The following is a 22,186-nucleotide window of genomic DNA, read 5'->3' as shown; positions in this document are numbered from 1 at the left end:
TCTTGTGCATACGTGAGTATCAGTGGTGTCTAAGATTACAGCAAAGAAGAGAGACATCAAAATCATCACAGTCAGAGAACTGCATGACTAAAAGAGGCCTTGGTAGTCTTCTCAGCCAAACCAGTTATTTGAAAAATAAAGAAACCAAGGGCCAGAGATATGGTGAGTTTGCCAAAGTGGAAAAAGAGCTATTATCTTGGAAATACCAACACAAGCTAGTCCCCTTACCTCTCTGAGCCTCAAGTTTCACTTAAGTAAATGGGAGACAACAATACCTACTTTTCCTTGTTATGAGGTTGTTTTGAAGGTCAGGTAAGGCCATACATGTGAAGGTTCTCTATCAACTATTTTATAAAAATACACGGCTTTACTAAGATGCCTACCCCAAAGCCACAGAGCCGTCAGACCATTTTCTCAACTCCATCAAAGCCTGCACACTCTAAGCCAGTCCTCTCCAAAGTGTCATCTTGAAAGCACTGCTGTCTTTGTTCAAAATATTTAGAACTCTGCTGTCCGGATTTCAGAATTCTCTTCAGGGCTGAAGACATGTTATTTTAAACGCCCTCAGTGGTGGTATTCAGCTCACGAGAAGCTGAACTGAGCATCAGAAGCTTTCGGATTCATTGAGAATATATTAAATGGGTGAGCTGCAGAAAATCGAAGACTAGTTTTCACGTGCAGCTTGTTAACTGGTTCTGAAACACTTCCTTCAAAACCAGTTTCCAAACTGCACAACAGCAGTATCACTAGAGTAAATGCACAGTCTCAAAGAGAGACCTTGTTGAAACAATATCCAATTTCATATATAAATTCTTTTATATACAAAAGGAGAAAAAATGGAACGAGGATGAGAAAAAAAAAACCAGTATTTATCATCATTGTGGGGGAAGGTGCAGGGCAGAGTTGGGGAATCCTTTTATCCTTTTATTTGTCTTTTCAACAAAAAGCAACAATGTTGCTTTTTTCACTACAACTTTATGGGTCAGGTTCTGAAGAATTGTGTTGTTTTGTTTTTTAGCAAATCAGATGATTCCACTTCATTTTAGCAAATCTCAATTCCAAGGGGTCATGCAGACAAAGCCAAGAAACAACATCAGATCCTAGAAATACCAGCTGTGACTCTTCAAACATTTTTGTAATGTATAGAGCCTAAACCAGCCATCAGTTCAAGTCACGGGCTCTTAAAACCACTTCCAACATGCTCAAAACTGTCATCTTCAAATGTAATGATCACAAAATCTTGCCACTTTGTCAATATCAGAAGTGACACAACATGCATCCACTCTGAACTGCCCCATGATTATTTTCAATGCCTACTCCTCTGAAAAAACAGAAGTCTAATTAATAGGTATATTATTTTAGTGAGCCTTAGAGGTATAAAACACAGAAATTTGATATTCCATGTCATGATAAAGGCATTTTCACTGCCTTTATCATAAATAAAATGAAAAACATCTGAGCGGACCGAAGAAACATAAACTTGCTTGTCTATTAAACAGGTCAGGGTAAGTGGACACTTGAAGCTGACAGCCTCTTTGGTGCCCAGAAGACATTGGCCTGGGTAAAGACTCAATATTAGGCAGTAGGAAGGGTAATGTCTGGGTCATCACCCATTCTCTTAAGTACTCTACTTCAGTTCTAAGAATCTATATTTTGATTATCCTAATGTCTCAGTCCTACATTCTCAATCCAAGTAAAACCAGCAGTTCTTCCCGCCACTGGCAGAAGCCCAGTGACATGGAGACATGTTCTCTTTCATGTGCAGTGTGTTTCCCCTTTGGATCTTATCCCTGTCTTTATTGATCTTTTCAACTCCAAGGAAGAGGGCCCCTGCACAAAGTCCATCTGGCAGAGGCAGTTGGAAAGACCAACTGACACTGCAGAGGTCCAAGACCTATCACTGCGATGCATGTGACACCTTCAGTGACACCCTCTGCTGTTGACACAGGTAAGGTTTGGCAAGGATGACCATTTTACAGTTGCTGGGGATAACCAGACTCCCTAACAGTCAGTTAAATATTTCTTAGATTATGCCAAAGGACTATTTGAGTAGGATACTGAAGTAAACCCCAGATGGCATAGGAAGTGCCTGGTGTTCATGACTTATTCCACCTGAAGGAGGCCAAACTTCAGTAAATGCAATCAGCACACCCCCACAGGGCTCTCTGCTCCTGGAGAAGGCAGATGTCTGGTGGCTCTGGCCCTGCCTTCCCTCATCACTGTCCAGCAGCCCCTCTGCAAGAAGGCCAAGTTCAACCGGGAGGGCCCCAACCCCAAAAGCATGTGGCCTGGGGAAATGGGGAAGAGAAGAGAGCCACATACACACCTGTACCCACTGTTGACCCAGCCTGGATGACTCAGTTCTCCTTCCCACATAAGGGATAACACAGATACAAGAGGCCAAGAGCCTTTGGTAAAATGTTTTATAGTTATTCTTTGTTTAGACTTCTCATCTATTTATGTAGTTTATGGACTCAATTTAGGGAATTAACCAGAGTGAAAGTGTTACAACCATGCTGGCATTATCCTCCCCTCAGGATAAAACTGGTATTTCATCATAGCTTCAGGCCTCACCCCAGTAGTGCTCATCATGAGGGCAGAGAAGAGTCTGAAGAAATCAAAGAGGTTTCTAAGCAGAATTTCACGTCCTTGATCCCTTAATTGAGCACTAAATTCCTTTTCCATCACTGAGAAGAGATTTGGAAAGTCTGCAGCCCATATCTACAGCTACATCTCTACTTATCCATCTCTGTTTTTTCTGCCATGTGGCACTGACAGGCATCTGTTTCTCTACTTTCTCATTGGCTTCTGTGTGGTAGAAACCAGGAAATATTTTTCTTCAAAGTCCTGTGACTTTTTTAAAAAGTACTTTCAGCAATGTAGTTCAGTTACTTTTCCACTTCAGTGAGTTCACACTTTCCTGTTAATTTCTCCATGATGCTTATTTTTTTAACGTTTTTTTAAACAAAAGCAAAGTGCATCTGCTTGGCTCTTCAGAATTGTGTGTGTGTTTATGTTCGTTCCAGTGTTAAAGTTTAGAGCTTGAGGATGTTTTTGAATTTGTCTGCCAAAAGAGACCAATCTCCAATTAAAGAATCTTTTTCTCCAGTGGCCTATTCTGTTTCTATTCTTCCTGTCCAAAAAGAACTGTTGGAACAACTTCTGGAACCTCTAAGAGGATCCCACATTGTTCTCGTGTCATTTTAACTCAGTTTTTGCCCCAGGGCTTAAAATTTATATGACCAGTAATTAAAGGAAAGCAAGGTTTTTCCAACGATATCAGGATTTCACATCAAGAAGTGGTCCTTTTCTTCCTAATCCACATAAAGCTTGTTTTCATTTATAGAATATATATTAGAGAATTTAATCTTAGAGTGTTTCTTATGGTTTTGTAAATTAAACTGTATTTTTAAAATTGAAGTACAGTTGCTGTACAATATTATATAAGTTACAGATATACAATATAGTGGTACACAACTTTTCAAGTTTATACTCCATTTATAGTTATTGTAAAATATAATCTATGCTCGCCATGTTGTACAGGATATCCTTATAGCTTATTTTATACCTTATAGTTTGTATGTCTTGTACCTATGGGTTTTTTAAAATCATTATGAGGGGGCCTCCCTGGTGGCGCAGTGGTTGAGAGTCCGCCTGCCGATGCAGGGGATACGGGTTCGTGCCCCGGTCTGGGAGGATCCCATATGCCGCGGAGCGGCTGGGCCCGTGAGCCATGGCCGCTGGGCCTGCGCATCCGGAGCCTGTGCTCCTCAACGGGAGAGGCCACAACAGTGAGAGGCCCGCATACCACAAAAAAAAAAAAAAAAAAAAAAAATCATTATGAGGATTTTATGGTTGCCAACTATGAAAGTGGGTTTGTATGTTATTTGATTATCTTTATCCGTGCTAGAGTGCTGTACTAAAAATACCCTCTCTCTTCTGTTTACATCTACTTCAGGTTTTCTAGTATTTCTATCCTTATTTAACTCAGGTATTTATACATGGAATTTGCTGCTCTTTGGCACTTGCAATCGGAAAGTCTTGAGGCACTTGAATTTTTGTCTCATCTTGTAACTCCTGTCTAATTAAGGGGCATGTTTCCACAATGAACAAAAAGCACATGATTTCACAAGGCAGCAATGGCACACCCAACATGGAAGCTGGACTCTGAACCCTGCCTCTCACACAAGGTCTTTTCATACCCTCTGACATCATTAGGTCACTGTAAACGTTTATTTCCAGTAATTGGGCAATAAATAAAACAGGTTTGAAACAACCAAAAACTCAGATGCCAAATAAATCTCAAATTTAGTCGCTGTTAAGAGAACCCGTTTAAAATAAAGGACACCTTTGCACAATGGAAAAAGTGTACACATTCGATGACCCTGTGGTGCAAAAATAGATTTGAGGGGTATTTTTCTGAAATTTGGCCTCTCCCTAGAGATGAAAACTTGACTGGAAATGTTGAAGTTTTAAGCACATGAAAACATGAGATTATACTGAAAGTAGGTGGTAATTATAACCCCTAGAAATGTAATTCTAATTTGATCTACACATTGAGCAAAATCTCAGAAATGTTTTCAAATATATATGGCATACCATTGTTTACTGCAGACAGCACAGATACTTATCTCTGCCAAAATTATGACTTTTCAGCTACTTCAAACTTGATTTACATTCAAGAAGCCAAGTCCTCTTAGCCACCCTGTATGTTCTATTAGATTAATTTCTATTCTTTTAATACTTTAAAGTGAATTAAGTGATGCCTGTACCCAGCCTGATTCACACAGAAATCAACAGTTTATATAATCTTAAGAACAAGAAATTATTTTTAGGACTCGGAAAAATGAAACATCACTTTCTACAATAGGAAAGGTATTTCCCCCTTTATCTTGACACTCTCCATCAAGGTGAAAAACACTTTAGATATTTCCAATCCCATTACTCCTCCTCGTTCCACTTTATAATCCAAGCCAAAACAATCTCTGTTCTTATTAATTTAACTATCAACACTAAGTCTAGTCACTGACCACTGAGTTTTCTCCATTAATCCTCTCTCACTTCATCTCTAAAACAGCACTGGATTCCATGATTGATATTCAAGAATACCTGATTCTTGACATCAATCAAAGATGGAACTGGTTAAAACAAAGATGTAGCTACTCATCTTTACCTCACAATCCTCCCCTCCAAGGGCCAGTTAATCAATCAGAGAGCACATTTATCTGATTTCTGAAGCCAAGGAGTTCAGAATACTCCAACTCATCACCATCTTTTTCTTCACAACAGCCCATAATCAAATCCTGACGCTGGACTCTTCACAAAGGTCTCTGCATTAATCTCTTCATCTTTAAATTTACTTCTTAGATTGGACCCCGATCATTTCACAATGGGACTAAGGCCGACTTCTCTTCCCTGGCCTCTTCATGTCTACCATCCCCACATCCACTTCCATCTCATTCAAAAGTTGAAACTTTTAAAATTTTCTAAAAGTTAATTAAATGTATTAAACTTAGAGCTTTTAAGTTCATCTTAAAATTATATTATTCTATTTATAAGTCTAGGAAATGTTCACATTTTCCTTCTTTTCCTCATAAGGAATTTTCAACTATGCTGAGAGAATTCAAAGAATACAGTGATCACTTGCTTTCCCACCTCTCAGAGTCAACAATTTTTACAATTTTGTTACATTTGTGTATAAAAGGCGTTTGAAAGTAAATTACAGACATCATGGCATTCCTCACTCAAGAATAAGGACACTACCCTACATACCTCTAACACCATTATCACACCTAAGAAAATAATAGTTCCAAAAATACCATCTAATATCCAGTCCGTATTTAAACTTCCTCCATTGTTCTTCAAATGTCTTTCAGAGCTGGGTTTTGATTTTTTTAAAACCAAGATATGATTAAGGCTCATATATTATATGTGCTATTGTCTCTCTTTAGTCTCTTTCTGAGGAAGTCAATCTATATTTTTTAACGATATGAAGAAACCAAGCAATAATACCCTACATTATCATTCTTTGTGATGTGAGGGAGTATGATAGTTTTGGCTTGTTTCTTCACCCTCAGTATTCCCTATGAGCTGGAGGTTAGGTGTAAAGGATTGATTAGATTCAGCTCACACATTTTTGGCAAGAATACCTTTAAGGTGTTGCTCTACACTTCATACTGCATCCCATCAGGAGGCATATAATATCAGTTGTCCCCCTTCTAATGATTCTGAGTTTGATCACTTGATCAAGGGGGCATCATGCGATTTTTACCTTGATACCAAGTCTTTTATTTTGCCTTATGCCTCAGGTTAGGCTTCATATCTGTGCCAAAGCCTGCCAGGAACTCTAAACTAGTTTACTTCTCTGGTCTCTTCTGACACTTCTTCCTTACCTGTTTCTTGCAGTGTTCTCTCTCTTCTGTTTAATTTCTCCCCCACTTCTCTGTGAGCTTAGTTTCCTAACCAATCATCCATTTTCCTCCACCATCCAAGCAGTTCCTGAAATTCTATTCTATGAAGCTCCCATGAAGTTAAATAAATACACTGATCACAGTTCATGTTGGCTTTTCAACCTCAAGTTTACTGCCTCAGTTTTAGAATGTGCCACAGAAACAAGGGCTATTTCTACTAAATTTGTTTTGTATATGACCTCTAATGGCAATACATAAACATAGGTGCTTACTGATGACTATGACATGAAGGTCTCAGTAGTTATAATCTGCATCTAATAAGAGTTTTCTCACTGAGCAAAGCACTAGTAAGTATTTATGCAGTCGTTTCTGCCATTCATTTAAAATCCACCTGTACCTCTCTCTGTAACTATGTTTGCAAACCAACCACAGCAAGAAGACACAAATATTTTCAAACACCTTTGTAGGATACATCTTATATACTATTGACTATTTGCCAGTAATTTTTTTTTTAATGCCTGGATCATCCTAATTGCACAAATTGGACAATCATGGGCATTCAGCAATATTTCTCACCAACAGAAAAAGCAAATATATTCTGAGAATGTTTTCTCAAAACAGGTCTTATTTTGAAGCTGTGTATTAGTTACTACACATGCAAAATGAATTAAGAATTGAGATCACTGTCTGGTTCATTCAGACCAAAAGTCAGAGAAGTATCCAGATAAGGCAAAAAAGTGTTCCACTGAGTTTGGATTATTTGGGTAACTCCACCGACTATCCAATTCATGTGGATTGTATAGTTCAGCTTAGGCCTAAAAGTAAATAGTCTGTTTATATTCTTTCTAGTTAGCAATCATCTGCCTACTATTATATGTAAAAGAATAACAAGTCTGTTGACATCTCATTTTCTTGCTTTTTACCATCTGTATTCCAACTTGGAAACTAGGGAGAAGGATACTGGGCACAGAATTTTAAAAGGAGCTGCTTTTTTCCTTTCTCATGACCAGCCTAAGCTGAAATGACTAAACAATGCAAATGGCACCAAATTCATCCTCCTTCTCCAAGGCTTGTCTGGGGCAAACTGTGCAGCATACGAGGTTTACATCAGCCCCACTGTCCCTATAAAAACTTGCCCTTAACACAGTAATCCAGTCTTTACTTCTAAACTAAATGTAAACTGATGATATTCCTTCTCCAAAAAGCATGTGTTTAAACCTGGTCTTCCACTGAGGAAGGAAAAGGTCCCTCTTAAGTAGGCATTTCAGGCTCTGCAGGCAGACCAAGGTTGTGTGGGGCATCAAGGCTTCCCTGTCTTACTGAAGTTACATGACATAAGCAATCACCTGCTCTATTTTTATGTTTGACTCTATCAATAGGTAAGTGTCTTCTAAGCTAGTAGTTGCATAGTTCTGTAACATTTGCAGAGCATGTCACATTACCTTGTCTAATCTTGACAAAGCCCCATATTCTTGTCTTCACTTTACAAATAAGGAAGCTGGTTCCCTGCCACCAAGTGCTGAGCCCATGGCTCTAACCAAGGTCTTATAACTCTACATGGCTGTTCTTTCCATTCTGGTCTACAAATCAATTTTGCCTCTTCCCCTAGAAGAAAGGGGATGACCCAACCATGGACTTGCCCAGCACCTAAAAGTGTTCTCCAGGTTTCAAAAGCAAGGACGATTGATTCTACTACCAACAGATATTTCATTCACACACAAACACACACACAATTTTTTGAATATTCAGGTAACAGCAGGAATAATAAATAGATCTTTCCTATTCTTCTCACAGGGGGTTCAAACCATAATCAGGTGACAGGAGAAGAACCATAGGACAAAGCTATGTCATTATCACATAACTCCAAAGCAGGAAGCACCAAGTAACTGGGGTAGAGGAACCAGTAATTTTATGTTGCTTTTACTATGCACATTCAATGATGAGTTTTAAAGAAAAGTCAGCCTCTCTCTCACTTTATGATATATAGACCTAAAGTTACACATAAATCCAATGATATTTAAAATGCACTTCAAACAACTCATGCATTGCCATTCTAGTGATAAATTTTTATAAGAAAATAAAAGATGACAAATTATGGCAAACTTTTTCTGAAAAGGGCTTTGCAGACCGTATTTTAGGCATTTCAGATCATATGACCTCATTGAAAGTATACCATCCTTCTGTCCATAGCATGAAAGCAGACATAGACAGTATGTAAATGATGGGTATGGCTGTGGCCAATAAAGTTTTGTTTACAGTAACAGGCCCACAGGTCAGTTTGCTAACCCCTTCTACAAAAAACTTACTTTTACCAAGTCTGTCTTTCCTGCTACAATGAGACTAAAATGGGCTGGGCAGTGTTGCTCACCTGCGACCCAATAGTCTCCTGGAAGCACCGGCCAAGCTGCGTCTTAGCAGCCACCGGATACACGTGAGGAATGACTTGCTGGTGGGAGTATGAGGAATGGACTGTCTGAGTCTTCTGGACAGGAAGTCCTTGGTAAGAGACTTGGGACTGGCCTGGTTGAGCTTCTTTTACCTTCTGGCCTGTTGGGCCATCAACTCTTGAAACCTGATGTATCTGGACTGAGGCCTCAGGAGGGTGCTTCACATGGATATTGACTATGTTAGGAGGAAATTTCACTAAAACAGATTGGGAAGAAAACTTATCAGTCATAAGTAATTAATACGCACATCAGGATGAAAGTAAATGTTCATGCTAGTCAGCAGGAAACTAAGTTTTATATACACACATAAACTTAAGTACATATATATTATACCTGGGATAAATGATACATTTTTAGTGTGTATCTGTTTTTGCTGCACAGCCATTAAAAAACTCTTGAGAGTAAAAGGGGACACTCAAAAATTAAACCTGAATTTATATACTTTAAAGAATAAAACTGCTTTTACAAAGAGAAATTTAAACTTCTCACAGTAACAGATCCATGAGACAAAAATTTTCTTCAGAGGAGTCATAAAACTACAAAATTCGTGCTACTTGTGGTCATACATTCTATCAAACAAGAGTAATAAAGACTCAAGAGTTTGATTATTTTTGAATTTCTCACAAAGTTTCCATCGTAGAGACTATAGGATTTACAACACAATTTCACAAAGCATAGTACTCTTACTCTTAAACCTGGTGTGTACATACTTCTGTGCTTCCTGTGACACACACAAAATACCAAAGTGTGATATTTTATATCTCTATTTTCTTTCTCTGCAGCTTTCACACAGAATTTCATCTTCTGATGCTAAGACTCAGGTTTTAAAGAATAAGAGCCAGTAACACTCCTCTGACCCCTTTTTAAAAAATTGTGCATGTGTAAGAGGTGCCAGGTTGAAAAGAATGAATTAGTCATAGAATTTCTGAGCTCCAAGTGACCTAGTTTACCTTCCTCTTCAGATGAATAAACTGAAGCCCAGGGAGGTGAGGTTACAGATTGTTTAGAACTAAAACCAAGAGCTCTTCGACTACAAAATAGACTTGGTGTTCATCAGCAGGTACTGTGGGATCTACTAGTTTATTAATCCCATAAGGGCCAGAACACCATCTTGTTCATCTTTCCATTTCCCAGGACCTGCCAGAACAGTGCCATGTATGTTTACCAGCTCTTGGTCCTGCATCACCAGAGAAAGATGGGCTCCATTTTCTTATTTCCTAGTTACAATTCCCTATAGCCTAGAAAGCACTGGCACCATATACCTGGGCCCATATTCTGTTCCAATACCAGCCCTGCAGACACTTGGCTTCTGTAAGGGTTTGGCATGTTAACAGAGTTCTGACAAATGGGCAAAATCAAAATAATCAGCTTACCTTTGACTCCTTGCTGGCTGGTCATGGTCAGAGGCAAAGTATGTGTTGAGTGGACGACATGTGTTCCCAATGCCTTGCCTGACTGCTGGGAATGCTGATAAAGTTTAGGCATGCTAGCACCATGGACCGGAATCTGACAAAGCTTCCCTGTGAAATTTGGAGGGCACTGGCATTTGTCCCTTGAACTGCATTGGCCTCCATTCATACATGGAAGATGGCAAATTACTGTAAAGGAAAAGAGAAAATGTGGAGAGTTGGTTAGTTTCTCAAATGCTAAGTAACAATCAACCAACAAATCTCCCCCAAAGCACAGCCATCATATTCCCAATGACTTTAGAAATGGTAAACAAAGGAGTATACACTATGACAAAAATACTTCCTTTTTTTCTTCTTTTTTTTTTTTTTTTTTACTATCTTTTTCTTTCCACCTTGAGTAAGTCATTTAGCTCTCCAATTGCTTGTGGTTGTTCACCCACAATGGTGGAAAGAATTCTTGGGAAAAAATATACATGTATATAAATATATATAAAGTAGCCACTCAGGATATCTCTTGCATTCTATAATTACTTTGCTTTCCTATTTAATTACTAGTTTATTTACTGTCTCCCTAGATTATAAACTCCTTGTGGGAAAGGAATATGCCTAGTTTAATGACCTTTGTATCCTCAGCACCTAGAATAATGCCTGGCACACAGTGGACATTAAATATTTCCTCAAAGAATAAACAAATGAGAGTGCTAAAAATAATATCTGTTGAGAATTTTCTCTACATAAGACACTGAAATAAGTGCTACACAGAATAAGGGAGCAGAAGTTTGAATCCTGCTTTACAGGAATTTGCAATCTCATTGGGATAACAAGACCACAGCGAATCCTAGAAGTAGCAGTGATTAATAGCTGGAAATTTATTTAGAATACCAAAAGATAAAAGGACATGTTTGGGTGAAGAATTTTAAGAGGAGTTTTGAATTCTGGCTAAATACAACTTAAGGCCAACCTATTTATCACAAATGAATTCTTCCTATCAGCCCCGGAAATGATCGGATTTCCAGCAGCTTAAAAAATAGCCCCTCAACTCCATTTTCTTCCAGCTTCTACTCTGCTTCAATCCTCTCCTCCATGACCAAACTTTCCAAAAGAATTGTCTGCTCACTTCTCCACTCACTACCAGCCAGCCAGGGTCACAGTGTGTTTCCCTTTCCCCACACCTCTCCTACGCTGAACCTCCTCTTACTCAGGTCACTAATGGTCTCCATGTTGCTAAATCCAATGGATGGATTTCAGTCTTCCCTTGGCTTCTGTGACATCTCAACCCATCTAGTTTGCTCTTTCCTCTTTGTTCACTGTATCTTAATATTCTTTGCAGACTCCACTCTTTCTTTACCCTTGAAACACTGATGTGCTTCAAGATTTGGTCTTAAAATCTTCCGCTTTACTAACTCCATACATTCTGATTTCAGCCTATCATATGATGATGTCACCCAAAACTATATTCCTTAGCCAAAGCTTTCTGCTGTGCTCCACACTGTCTACTACTGTTTACTTCCTGTAGATCTTCTACAGGCATCTCAAACTTACAATGTCCTAAATGGAACTTGATCATCTTCCTCTAACACCTCCATTCACTGAGAGACCCTTAACAGAAACCTGAGTGCTGCTCTATCCTTTCACCCACCCAAACATCCATCTCCAGGTCCTGCCTTCTAAACATTCATCAAATATTCCCACATCTTTCTCATCATAGAGATCCTGTTCTCTCTGAAACCTCATTCCCTACAATCTAACTACACTGACCTGGATTCAGTTCCTCAGCGGACAGGGCCTCTCACCCCTCCTTAAGCTTTATATACCCTGTGTCCTTGGCCTGGAACACTCTTTCCATTTGTCCCCCCTCACCTACCTAGCTCCTACTCACCTTTTGGATACTGCTTAAACCTCAGTTCCCTGGAAGCACTTCCAATTGCCCCTCATCTAGGTTTGGTGCTTCTCCTCTGTGCTTCTGTGGGCTCTCATTCACTGCTCATCATGCTGCTTGGCTTACTGCATTACAATCACCTGACTACTTTTCTGTACACCTCATTCAACTAGAGTGCTGTGAGGTCAGGGACTTTAATGTTTTACCTCTAGTATGTATCTCAGCTTTTAGAAAAAAGGCTGCAGCTCAAAAAAAAAAATACTAGATGAAAGAATGAACACATTTATGGCTACCACTTTTTCAAATACCATTCTACACACTACAGAAGAAAGTAAAAGCTAACTGGAACTACTAGGTAATACATGATAACTAAAAATACAAATAAGTAACATTGGAAAATATAAAATGTAAATTCTGTGGAACTCCAGTGAAAAGTCATTTCTGGGAAGTCAAAACAGACTTTACAGGAGAACTCATTTGAGATAAGCCTTTGAAGCTGGGTAGGCTTCAGAAAAACAGAAAGGATTGTATCCTAGGAGGATAGTGTGTAAGAAAGAGGGAGGTAGGCATATTTGGGAGATAATGAGAAAGTCTATCTTGTTGAAACCCCAGATTCCTGAGGGGAGGGGTCAGGTGATAAACTGGGAGATGTAGGCTTAATTCAGACAATGGATAAAGGCCTGATAAAAAGTTTGGATTTTATTCTGTAATTAGCAAGTTATTTTGTAGACCCCAAGGAGAGAATTTTCCAGGAAGATTACTCTTGTGATAGCATGTGGCATTAGTTGGAAAGGAGAGTGACCTAGGTGGAGAAGTCAGATAGGAGACTATTAAAATAACTGAAAGAGAAGTTGAAAAATCCATGGATTAGGATGATGGCAACAAGAATTAAAAGAAGCATGAAGTAATATTATGATAGATGGGCAATCAGTACAACATGGAGATAGGACACAGGAAATAAACAGCAAGCCAAAGAAGAGGGAAGACAGTGAAGGAGAAAGGAAAGAGCTGGAAAAAATGACCAAGGTAACCACCTACAACTGTGTCCAGGATCTCACTATGTGGCAGATGAAGTCAAAACTGCCCACGCTGGATAGGGTCTGGAATATGTTTCCACTAGTGTCTGATCCACACTGAGGTGCAGAGTAAGAAGAAGAGTCAAAGCTGACTCTGAGGTTGAGTCAAAGACTTTGTAACTCCCAGTTCAATTCTGAATTGAATTTCTAAATGACAGGTTGGCTACGCTGGATGGGTTCAGTGTGTAATAGGCAAGGACACAGGGAGCCTGGCCAAGATTTCACAATACTACAAATAATTTATAACTGGAATACAAGCACTCCTCACTTTGTATGGTTCCAATATGCAGGAATTTCAGTTAATGCAGTTTAGCTAAATAACTTCAGTCCCCCAACAACACGGTTTGAACTTCATTTGCCACAATATTAACTAGGTAACTGCATAAAGTACAAACTTCACTGCTAGCTCTTTGGTCCACAAACCACTACATAAATAAGAGATGTGTACCATGATCAGTAATCAATCATGTCACTTCCTTCAGAGGCTGTTGGCGATTGGCCCCAGCATATCTGTTATTCAGTTCATGCACAGACAGCAAAGCAGGTAGTTGTGTTGCCTCCTCACTTTACATTGATAAACTTGCATGACATTTTACAGAAGTGTATAGTAAAAAGGGCCAACAACAACAACAAAAAAGCATGGAAAAGAAATGAAAAGTGGTGACATTGGAAGTAAAATTGGAAAGTGGTTGTGATGTAGGATAAAGACGGTCCAAAGGAAATAACATTAAAGGAACTCACAGATATTCCACAACTTTGAAAGCATAATGGTAAGATATTGGAACCTGATTCAAACTTGGGAAGGAGTATAATGGCTCACTAAGGCAAAGAAGAGATACTCCACATCATAAAGTATATGAGAAGAAAGCAAAAATGTTCTAACTACTCTTATTAAGTTCTACTCGAAGAAAGAAAACACTTCAATTCTCAGTGTTTCTAACATTTTAAATTACAGGGCACTAGATAAATATCAGCTTTACTATTTTTTTTCCTTTCCCCATAAATACATCACCTACAGTAAAACAATTGTAATGTTTTGACAAAAAAATTTTTTAAGGTGATAGAACTAGTAATTTTCCCATTGATTATTAAGATCGTTTTGCACAGTTACAGCTTGCATGGTTATTTTTATGGTCCTGCATCACCATGCAAAGAGGACTACCTTTAATCTTTATTAAAATAACTTCATCTATGTTATCAGCTTTTCTTTTTTTTTACAGAGAAGCTGACTTTTATTTCTAATATCAATAGCAGATTTTGGAATCCAACATGAATTTAATGAGCTTTGTTTAAAACTATTTTTAAACCTCTGAGATAGCTTCCACACAAATATTTCAAGAACTGTACTAATCTAAGTGGATACAGCAATAATCCCAGAAGAGAACTCCAATAACCCTGTTTCTCTCTGGTCATAAAGGAAACCGTTTCTGCTGACTTATTCCAACCAACAACAGGCCACTATTTATAACCATTTATGAATGAGAAATAAAATACCTATTCTCCTGTTCCAGCATTTTCATAAAATCTAAATTATAATTTAAAGTTCTTTGCCCCAGCTCACTCACTGTGCATTGAGTTCTTTGTGGCAGGTGCTATTTTTAAAGTTAAATAGTCTTTTATGTCAAAGAAAACAAATTTAAAATCAACCTACAAAAGTTAAGGATTTAACTATGAATAGTTTCTTTCTGTTTCAAAAGTTCATGCCACTCTCAAAACATCACCTGGTGATATATAGTCTGTGCAGCCAGCGTTCTATAAAACTTTCTCAACATATAAAGAGGAAAAAGAATAAGTTATCTTTAAGGCTGGCTTGTGGAATGCTGGTTGTAAGTCTAGCTATGGCACATATATTTTAGAACATATAACTGGAAGGTGTAATGTAGAATGCTGGCTGAGAAATTCCATAACCTTGTCAGCTTGACATTTTGCTGGCCATCACCATAATTCACTACATTGCATCATACGGTCACCTGGGACCTACAGCAAATAACAAGAGGTATACGGGCCTTCAGCCTGTTATTCCAGAAAGTGGAATATCGTGCCAACCACTCCAAGTATCTCATGGTACAACTATAAAAGGTCACAATGAGCAAAAGGATCCAGGCTGGAAGAAAAAGTTGGAGGCTTTAAATATGCCCAGCATTTCAGTGCATTCCATCATTCACGCTGGTCTGTAAAACAACTTGCAGGACTCAAGAAACTGGGCTGACAGGATAATATTCACAGTCTATGCCACAAATTGGAACTTAGTTTAAATGAATAGGTACTGACTTGGATACAAATATGGGAAAACCTAATTTTCTGCAGATTTGAGTTATAAAAAGCTAGACTCTCATTCTTCCCTGTTATCTTAGCTGACTATAAAAATATTTCAGCTGCTTGTCCCCAAAAGGCGCTCTAAGAATGTACTTGACTTTCCTACAGCAACACCCGGGCCCCTCCACCCACCCCCTCGCTTTGTGTGCCAGCAGACAGACTGTTTCAAGTTATTGTGGCTAAGGCAGAACAGGGAAAACAAACCTCCATCTGAAGGAAAACTTACATCTGTCATTTCACAGAACAGACATACACATGATTTTGATTTGAATAGCTACTTCAACTTTCCCACTTGTCTCTGATTAGGAGAATAATGTTCCCTTAAAGGCTTTCAACATTTTGTTTGATGTCCCTTGCAGGGTGAAAAGAAAGCAATAACATTTTTAGAAAGTACAAGGTACCATTTTATTTCTCCCTCAATATACCTACATCGCCCTCTTTTAAAGGGTACCCATAGATTCTGTTCAGCCAGAAAGTAGGTTAAAAATGTAGCTATTTAGGGCCTCCCTGGTGGCGCAGTGGTTGAGAGTCCGCCTGCCGATGCAGGGGATACGGGTTCGTGCCCCGGTCTGGGAGGATCCCATATGCCGCAGAGCGGCTGGGCCCGTGAGCCATGGTCGCTGAGCCTGCACGTCCGGAGCCTGTGCTCCGCAATGGGAGAGGCCACAACAGTGAGAGGCCCGCATACCGCAAAAAAAAAAAAAAAAAAAAAAAAATGTAGCTATTTAAAGCTTTCAGATAACAAGTACGTCAGATAATAATTAAATGCCACAGCAAACCACTGCTCATTTTAAGAACCTATCCCACTTTTTAAAAACCTGCATTTTTGCCTTTTAATTCAGTATGCATCATCCTGCCGCACCAAAAAATAAAATAAAATAAATAAAGCAACTGAAGCTGAAAGCCAAGACGGAAGTCACGTTCCTTTGGAGCAAGGACAGAGGCACTGAGGAGGCCTAGTCTTACACAGAAGCCAAGAAAGGAAGTACAGAGATTAGTAGGCATTTACTAAAATCTAAGTTTGAGTATTTTTATTGAATGCAGAGATTTATCATTGCTGTGCTCCAAAATTGCTTACAGCCAATTCTTGATTATCTGTCTGCTAACATATACTGAGTCCCAGACTGAACCAAGAAAACATTCATGTAACAGGTTGTCTGGAACAACCTATCCAAGGAAGTGACATTTCACCTAAACCTAAAGGGAGAAGAATCCCGTGATGTGAAAGTTGGCAGAAGAATGTTTGCAGAAGAAGAAATAATAGGAGTTAAGACCTTGAGGTGAGACATGGCTTAGAAAGGCCCAGAAACTGAAAGGAGGCTGATGTGGTGGGAATGTCAGAGAAGAGCAAGTGAGAAAAGCTAGGTGGAGAGACAGAGCAGGGCCAGATTCCTGTTTCTCTCCACAAGGATATAGGGCTGCCTACAATACAGTAAACAGGAAAAATGTAAGTAAGTTAATACTTGGGACCAGGACAGATTATGAATCACAGGAGACAGAACCAGGGGAAGAGAAAGAACAAGGATAAGTAAGGGTAAGTAGAATCATCTATTGTATACACAAGAAATGTGTACTGTAAACTTGGCTTTGAGTTTCTGGACCTTAGCCAGATTGAAGTTAAATTCTGGAAGGTTTAAGACTCAAATAGATAATGATTCTACAGATAAGAGGACTTCTAAAAAATTCTTTATATTGATTACATTTGGGCATGATAATCGTAGTGGGTGGAATGGTGGTCTCCCAAAAGATACACCCATGTCCTGTGAAAGTCCAGAATCTGTGAATATTACTTCATGTGGTAGATGAGTGAACACCACCTTACAATGCAAAACAAATGTGATTAGAAATCCTGAGAGGAGGCACTTGTCCTGGATTATCCAGGTGACCTCTCATTTCAGTGACAAGGTCCTTTTAAGAGTGAGGGTCAGGGAGCTTTGACCGAAGAGGAAGAGGCAATATGACTGAGGCAGAGATCGGAATGATGCAGCTAGAAGTCAAGGAGCACCAACAGCCATGAGAAGTGGGAAGAGGCAAGGAATGGACCCTCCTCTAGAGCCTCCAGAGGGAGCGTGGCCCTGCCTACACCTTGATTTTGACCTTCTGGTCTCCAGAACTGTGAGAGAATACATCTCTATTGTTTTAAGCAAAAAAAAAAAAAAAAAAAAAAAAAAAAAAGAAGAAGAAGAAGAAGAAGAAGAAGAAGAAGAAAAAGGTACAATAATACAATGTGTGTAACATTATGAGACTAATGTTCTTCATAGTATGTGTAAAAGGAAAAAACAGAGTCTAAAGAAATCTTGGAGCAAAGAGAAAATGCTTCCACAAAAGCTACAAATGCACCCACCATACCCTTTGCTGCCACAGACAATCTCTTTGTTTTACCTGCTCTGGAAATTAAGATGACCATTTTCATCCCATCCCCATCTATCAAATGCTAAAGTACACTGGACTAGAATTAAAGGAAACTCACATTTCAACAAATGCAATATCTCAACCTTAATACAAACAAAAATCCCACAAACCTAATTTTTAATGCTGGTGCACATTAGCGAATGCTTGGATAGCATGTTCTGTTTATAATCCAGGAGATAGGAAGCCCTACCACCCACACATGCATCAGAGCTTCCTATTTGGGATAAGAACATTCATCATCTCAACTTTGTTTATGGCTTTCTGCTCACTGATCATCAACCTCACCATAGCTGTGGGCTATCTAATTTGATCTAGTTTTATATTTTTCATAACTTACGGAGCTTCCTATATAAAGCAAATCACAAAATTCCACTTTATATCCTCCATCCATAGAGGCTTGCTCTCAGTAACTCCCAAACTCTGGGCTCTCTTACCCTTAGGAATAACACAGCAACATCTGCAGGCTACAGAGTAAACACACCAGTCCCACACACCTTGGGATAGGGGCAAATCATTTCATTTTGTAGATTACTGTGCCCTCCTCTGCAAAAGGGGGTGGTCCAATGACACAATCCACAGGTTCCTACAATTAAAATTCTATTCCTACAATTAAAGTTCTCAAAACGCTAACCAAGTTAGTAGAGTGAAATTCAGATTTCCTCATCTCATCTAATGGGACCGGCATGATATAAAATTTTTAAAAGGGACAAATACATATCCCGCCACTCGCAATTTACGTAGAAGGGACAGGGTTATTAACCTGTTACATGGTGTGCTTTGTTCTTATTTTAATGTACAATCAGACACTGATTCAAACATAAGTTGCCTACTTCGTAACAATGCACTTAATAAAATGCCCAGAGGTTTATGCAAAGCTGACTTCACTTGGGAGAATTATGTAAACATAATTGGGGAAATGATAGTGCTGCACACTAATGGACAGGGAGATAGGTTTCACAAAAATGACAACACGCTTCAACCTTAAAGACCATACCTTTTACAGTGGTATCACTGCAACTATCTTCAGGGACACGAAGTCATTTTAGCTATTGTAGCAGGGCATTTTCTTTAATGTCATTGCAAAATGCTTTCTCAAGAACCAAGTAATACCACTTAAGCTATACACAATATTAACAATAAGTTTAAAAATGTACTGCACCAGAGGGAGGAACACTCCCAAACTCATTCTACGAGGCCACCATCACACTGATACCAAAACCAGACAAAGATGCCACAAAAAAAGAAAACTAGAGGCCAATATCACTGATGAACATAAATGAAAAAATCCTCAACAAAATACTAGCAAACAGAATCCAACAGCACATTCAAAGGATCACAGGCAAGGTGGGAGGGAGGGAGACGTAAGACCAAGAGATATGGGGATATATGTATATGTATAGCTGACTCACTTTGCTATACAGCAGGAACTAACACAACATTGTAAAGCAATTATACTCCAATAAAGATGTCAAAAAAAAAAAGGATCATATACCCTGATCAAGTGGGGTTTATCCCAGGAATGCAAGGATTCTTCAATATATGCAAATCAAACAATGTGATACACCATATTAACAAATCGAAGGAGAAAAACCATATGAACACCTCAATAGATGCAGAAAAAACTTCTGACAAAATTAAACACCCATTTATGATAAGAACCCTCCAGAAAGTAGGCATAGAGGGAACTTACCTCAACGTAGTAAAGGCCATATAAGACAAACTCACAGCCAACATCGTTGTCAATGGTGAAAAACTGAAAGCATTTCATTTAAGATCAGGAATAAGACAAGGTTGCCCACTCTCACCACTATTATTCAACATAGTTTTGGAAGTTTTAGCCACAGCAATCAGAGAAGAAAAAGAAATAAAAGGAATCCAAATCAGAAAAGAAGAAGTAAAGCGGTCACTGTTTGCAGATGACATGACACTGTACATAGAGAATCCTAAAGATGCGACCAGAAAATTACTAGAGCTAATCAATGAACTTGGTAAAGTAGCAAGATACAAAATTAATGCACAGAAATCTCTTGCATTCCTATACACTAATGATGAAAAATCTGAAAGAGAAATTAAGACTCCCATTTACCACTGCAACAAAAAGAATAAAATGTCTAGGAATAAACCTACCTAAGGAGACAAAAGACCTGCATGCAGAAAACTATAAGAAACTGATGAAAGAAATTAAGGAGGATACAAACAGATGGAGGGATATACCATGTTCTTGGATTGGAAGAATCAACATTGTGAAAATGACTCTACTACCCAAAGCAATCTACAGATTCAATGCAATCCCTATCAAACTACCACTGGCATTTTCCACAGAACTAGAACAAAAAAGCTCACAATTTGTATGGAAACACAAAAGACCCCGAATAACCAAAGCAATCTTGAGAAAGAAAAACGGAGCTGGAGGAATCAGGCTCCCTGACTTCAGACTATACTACAAAGCTACAGTAATCAAGACAATACGGTACTGGCACAAAAACAGAAATATAGATCAACGGAACAGGATAGAAAGCACAGAGATAAACCCACGCACATATGGTCACCTTACCTTTGATAAAGGAGGCAAGAATATACAGTGGAGAAAAGACAGCCTCTTCAATAAGTGGTGCTGGGAAAACTGGACAGCTACATGTAAAAGAATGAAATTAGAACACTCCCTAACACCATACACAAAAATAAACTCAAAATGGATTAAAGACCTAAATGTAAGGCCAGAAACTATAAAACTCTTAGAGGAAAACATAGGCAGAACACTCCATGACATAAATCACAGCAAGATCCTTTTGGATCCACCTCCTAGAGAAACGGAAATAAAAACAAAAATAAACAAATGGGACCTAATGAAACTTAAAAGCTTTTGCACAGCAAAGGAAACCATAAACAAGACAAAAAGACAACCCTCAGAATGCAAGAAAATATTTGCAAATGAAGTAACTGACAAAGGATTAATCTCCAAAATTTACAAGCAGCTCATGTAGCTCAATATCAAAGAAACAAACAACCCAATCCAAAAATGGGCAGAAGACCTAAATAGACATTTCTCCAAAGAAGATATACAGATTGCCAACAAACACATGAAAGAATGCTCAACATCATTAATCATTAGAGAAATGCAAATCAAAACTACAATGAGATATCATCTCACACCGGTCAGAATGGCCATCATCAAAAAATCTACAAACAATAAAGGCTGGAGAGGGTGTGGAGAAAAGGGAACCCTCTTGCACTGTTGGTGGGAATGTAAATTGATACAGCCACTATGGAGAACAGTATGGAGGTTCCTTAAAGAACTAAAAGTAGAACTATCATATGACCCAGCAATCCCACTACTGGGCATATACCCTGAGAAAACCATAATTCAAAAAGAGTCACGTACCACAATGTTCATTGCAGCTCTATTTACAATAGCCAGGACATGGAAGCAACCTAAATGTACATCGACAGATGAATGGATAAAGAAGATGTGGCATATATATACAATGGAATATTACTCAGCCATAAAAAGAAACGAAATTGAATTATTTGTAGTGAGGTAGATGGACCTAGAGTCTGTCATACAGAGTGAAGTAAGTCAGAAAGAGAAAAACAAATACCATATGCTAACTCATATATATGGAATCTAAAAATAAGTAACTAAATAAAAGGTTCTGAAGAACCTAGGGGCAGGACAGGAATAAAGATGCAGACGTAGAGAATGGACTTGAGGACATGGGGAGGGGGAAAGGTAAGCTGGGACAAAGTGAGAGTGGCCTGGACATAAATACACTACCAAATGGAAAATAGATAGCTAGTGGGAAGCAGCCAAATGGCATGGGGACATCAGCTTGGTGCTTTGTGTCCACCTAGAAGGGTGAGATAGGGAGGGTGGGAGGGAGATGCAAGAGGGAGTTGATATGGGGATGTATGTATATGTATAGCTGATTCACTTTGTTATAAAGCAGAAACTAACACACTATTGTAAAGCAATTATACTCCAATAAAGATGTTAAATAAAACAATGTACTGCACCACTGTAATTTGCAAACTTGGTCTAGAGACCAAGTGCATACTCTCACCAAGTTCATTAATATCTGCTTGTTATTTATTTATCCTGAACCTTCAGGATAGAGTTAGAGATTAATCTAAATTTAGAATTTTAAAATATTTGCCAAGTCAAAACCTTGACGTACATATCTAACTTGAGAACACAAAACTGCACTAAAACCTCCTATCTTCATAGCCAGTACAAATT

General features: G+C 38.7%; 1 protein-coding gene across 5 annotated transcripts in view; it reads right to left on the bottom strand.

The window, feature by feature from the left end:
• Nucleotides 1–22,186, bottom strand: part of LTBP1 (latent transforming growth factor beta binding protein 1) — a 430,385-nt gene that overhangs the window by 201,302 nt on the left and 206,897 nt on the right. For all 5 annotated transcript variants that reach the window (XM_060117483.1, XM_060117484.1, XM_060117485.1 and 2 more), the window contains 2 exons: nt 10,231–10,455; nt 8,779–9,053 (listed from right to left, as the gene is read on the bottom strand). In XM_060117483.1, the coding sequence (XP_059973466.1) occupies nt 8,779–9,053; nt 10,231–10,455 (500 nt within the window). The remainder of the gene's footprint in view (nt 1–8,778; nt 9,054–10,230; nt 10,456–22,186) is intronic.

Source organism: Mesoplodon densirostris, chromosome 14 (genome assembly GCF_025265405.1).
Source record: "Mesoplodon densirostris isolate mMesDen1 chromosome 14, mMesDen1 primary haplotype, whole genome shotgun sequence".
In the NCBI taxonomy this organism is placed as follows: Eukaryota; Metazoa; Chordata; class Mammalia; order Artiodactyla; family Ziphiidae; genus Mesoplodon; species Mesoplodon densirostris.
The sequence above is the reverse complement of the archived record's forward strand: the minus strand, read 5'-3'. Positions and strand labels throughout refer to the sequence as shown.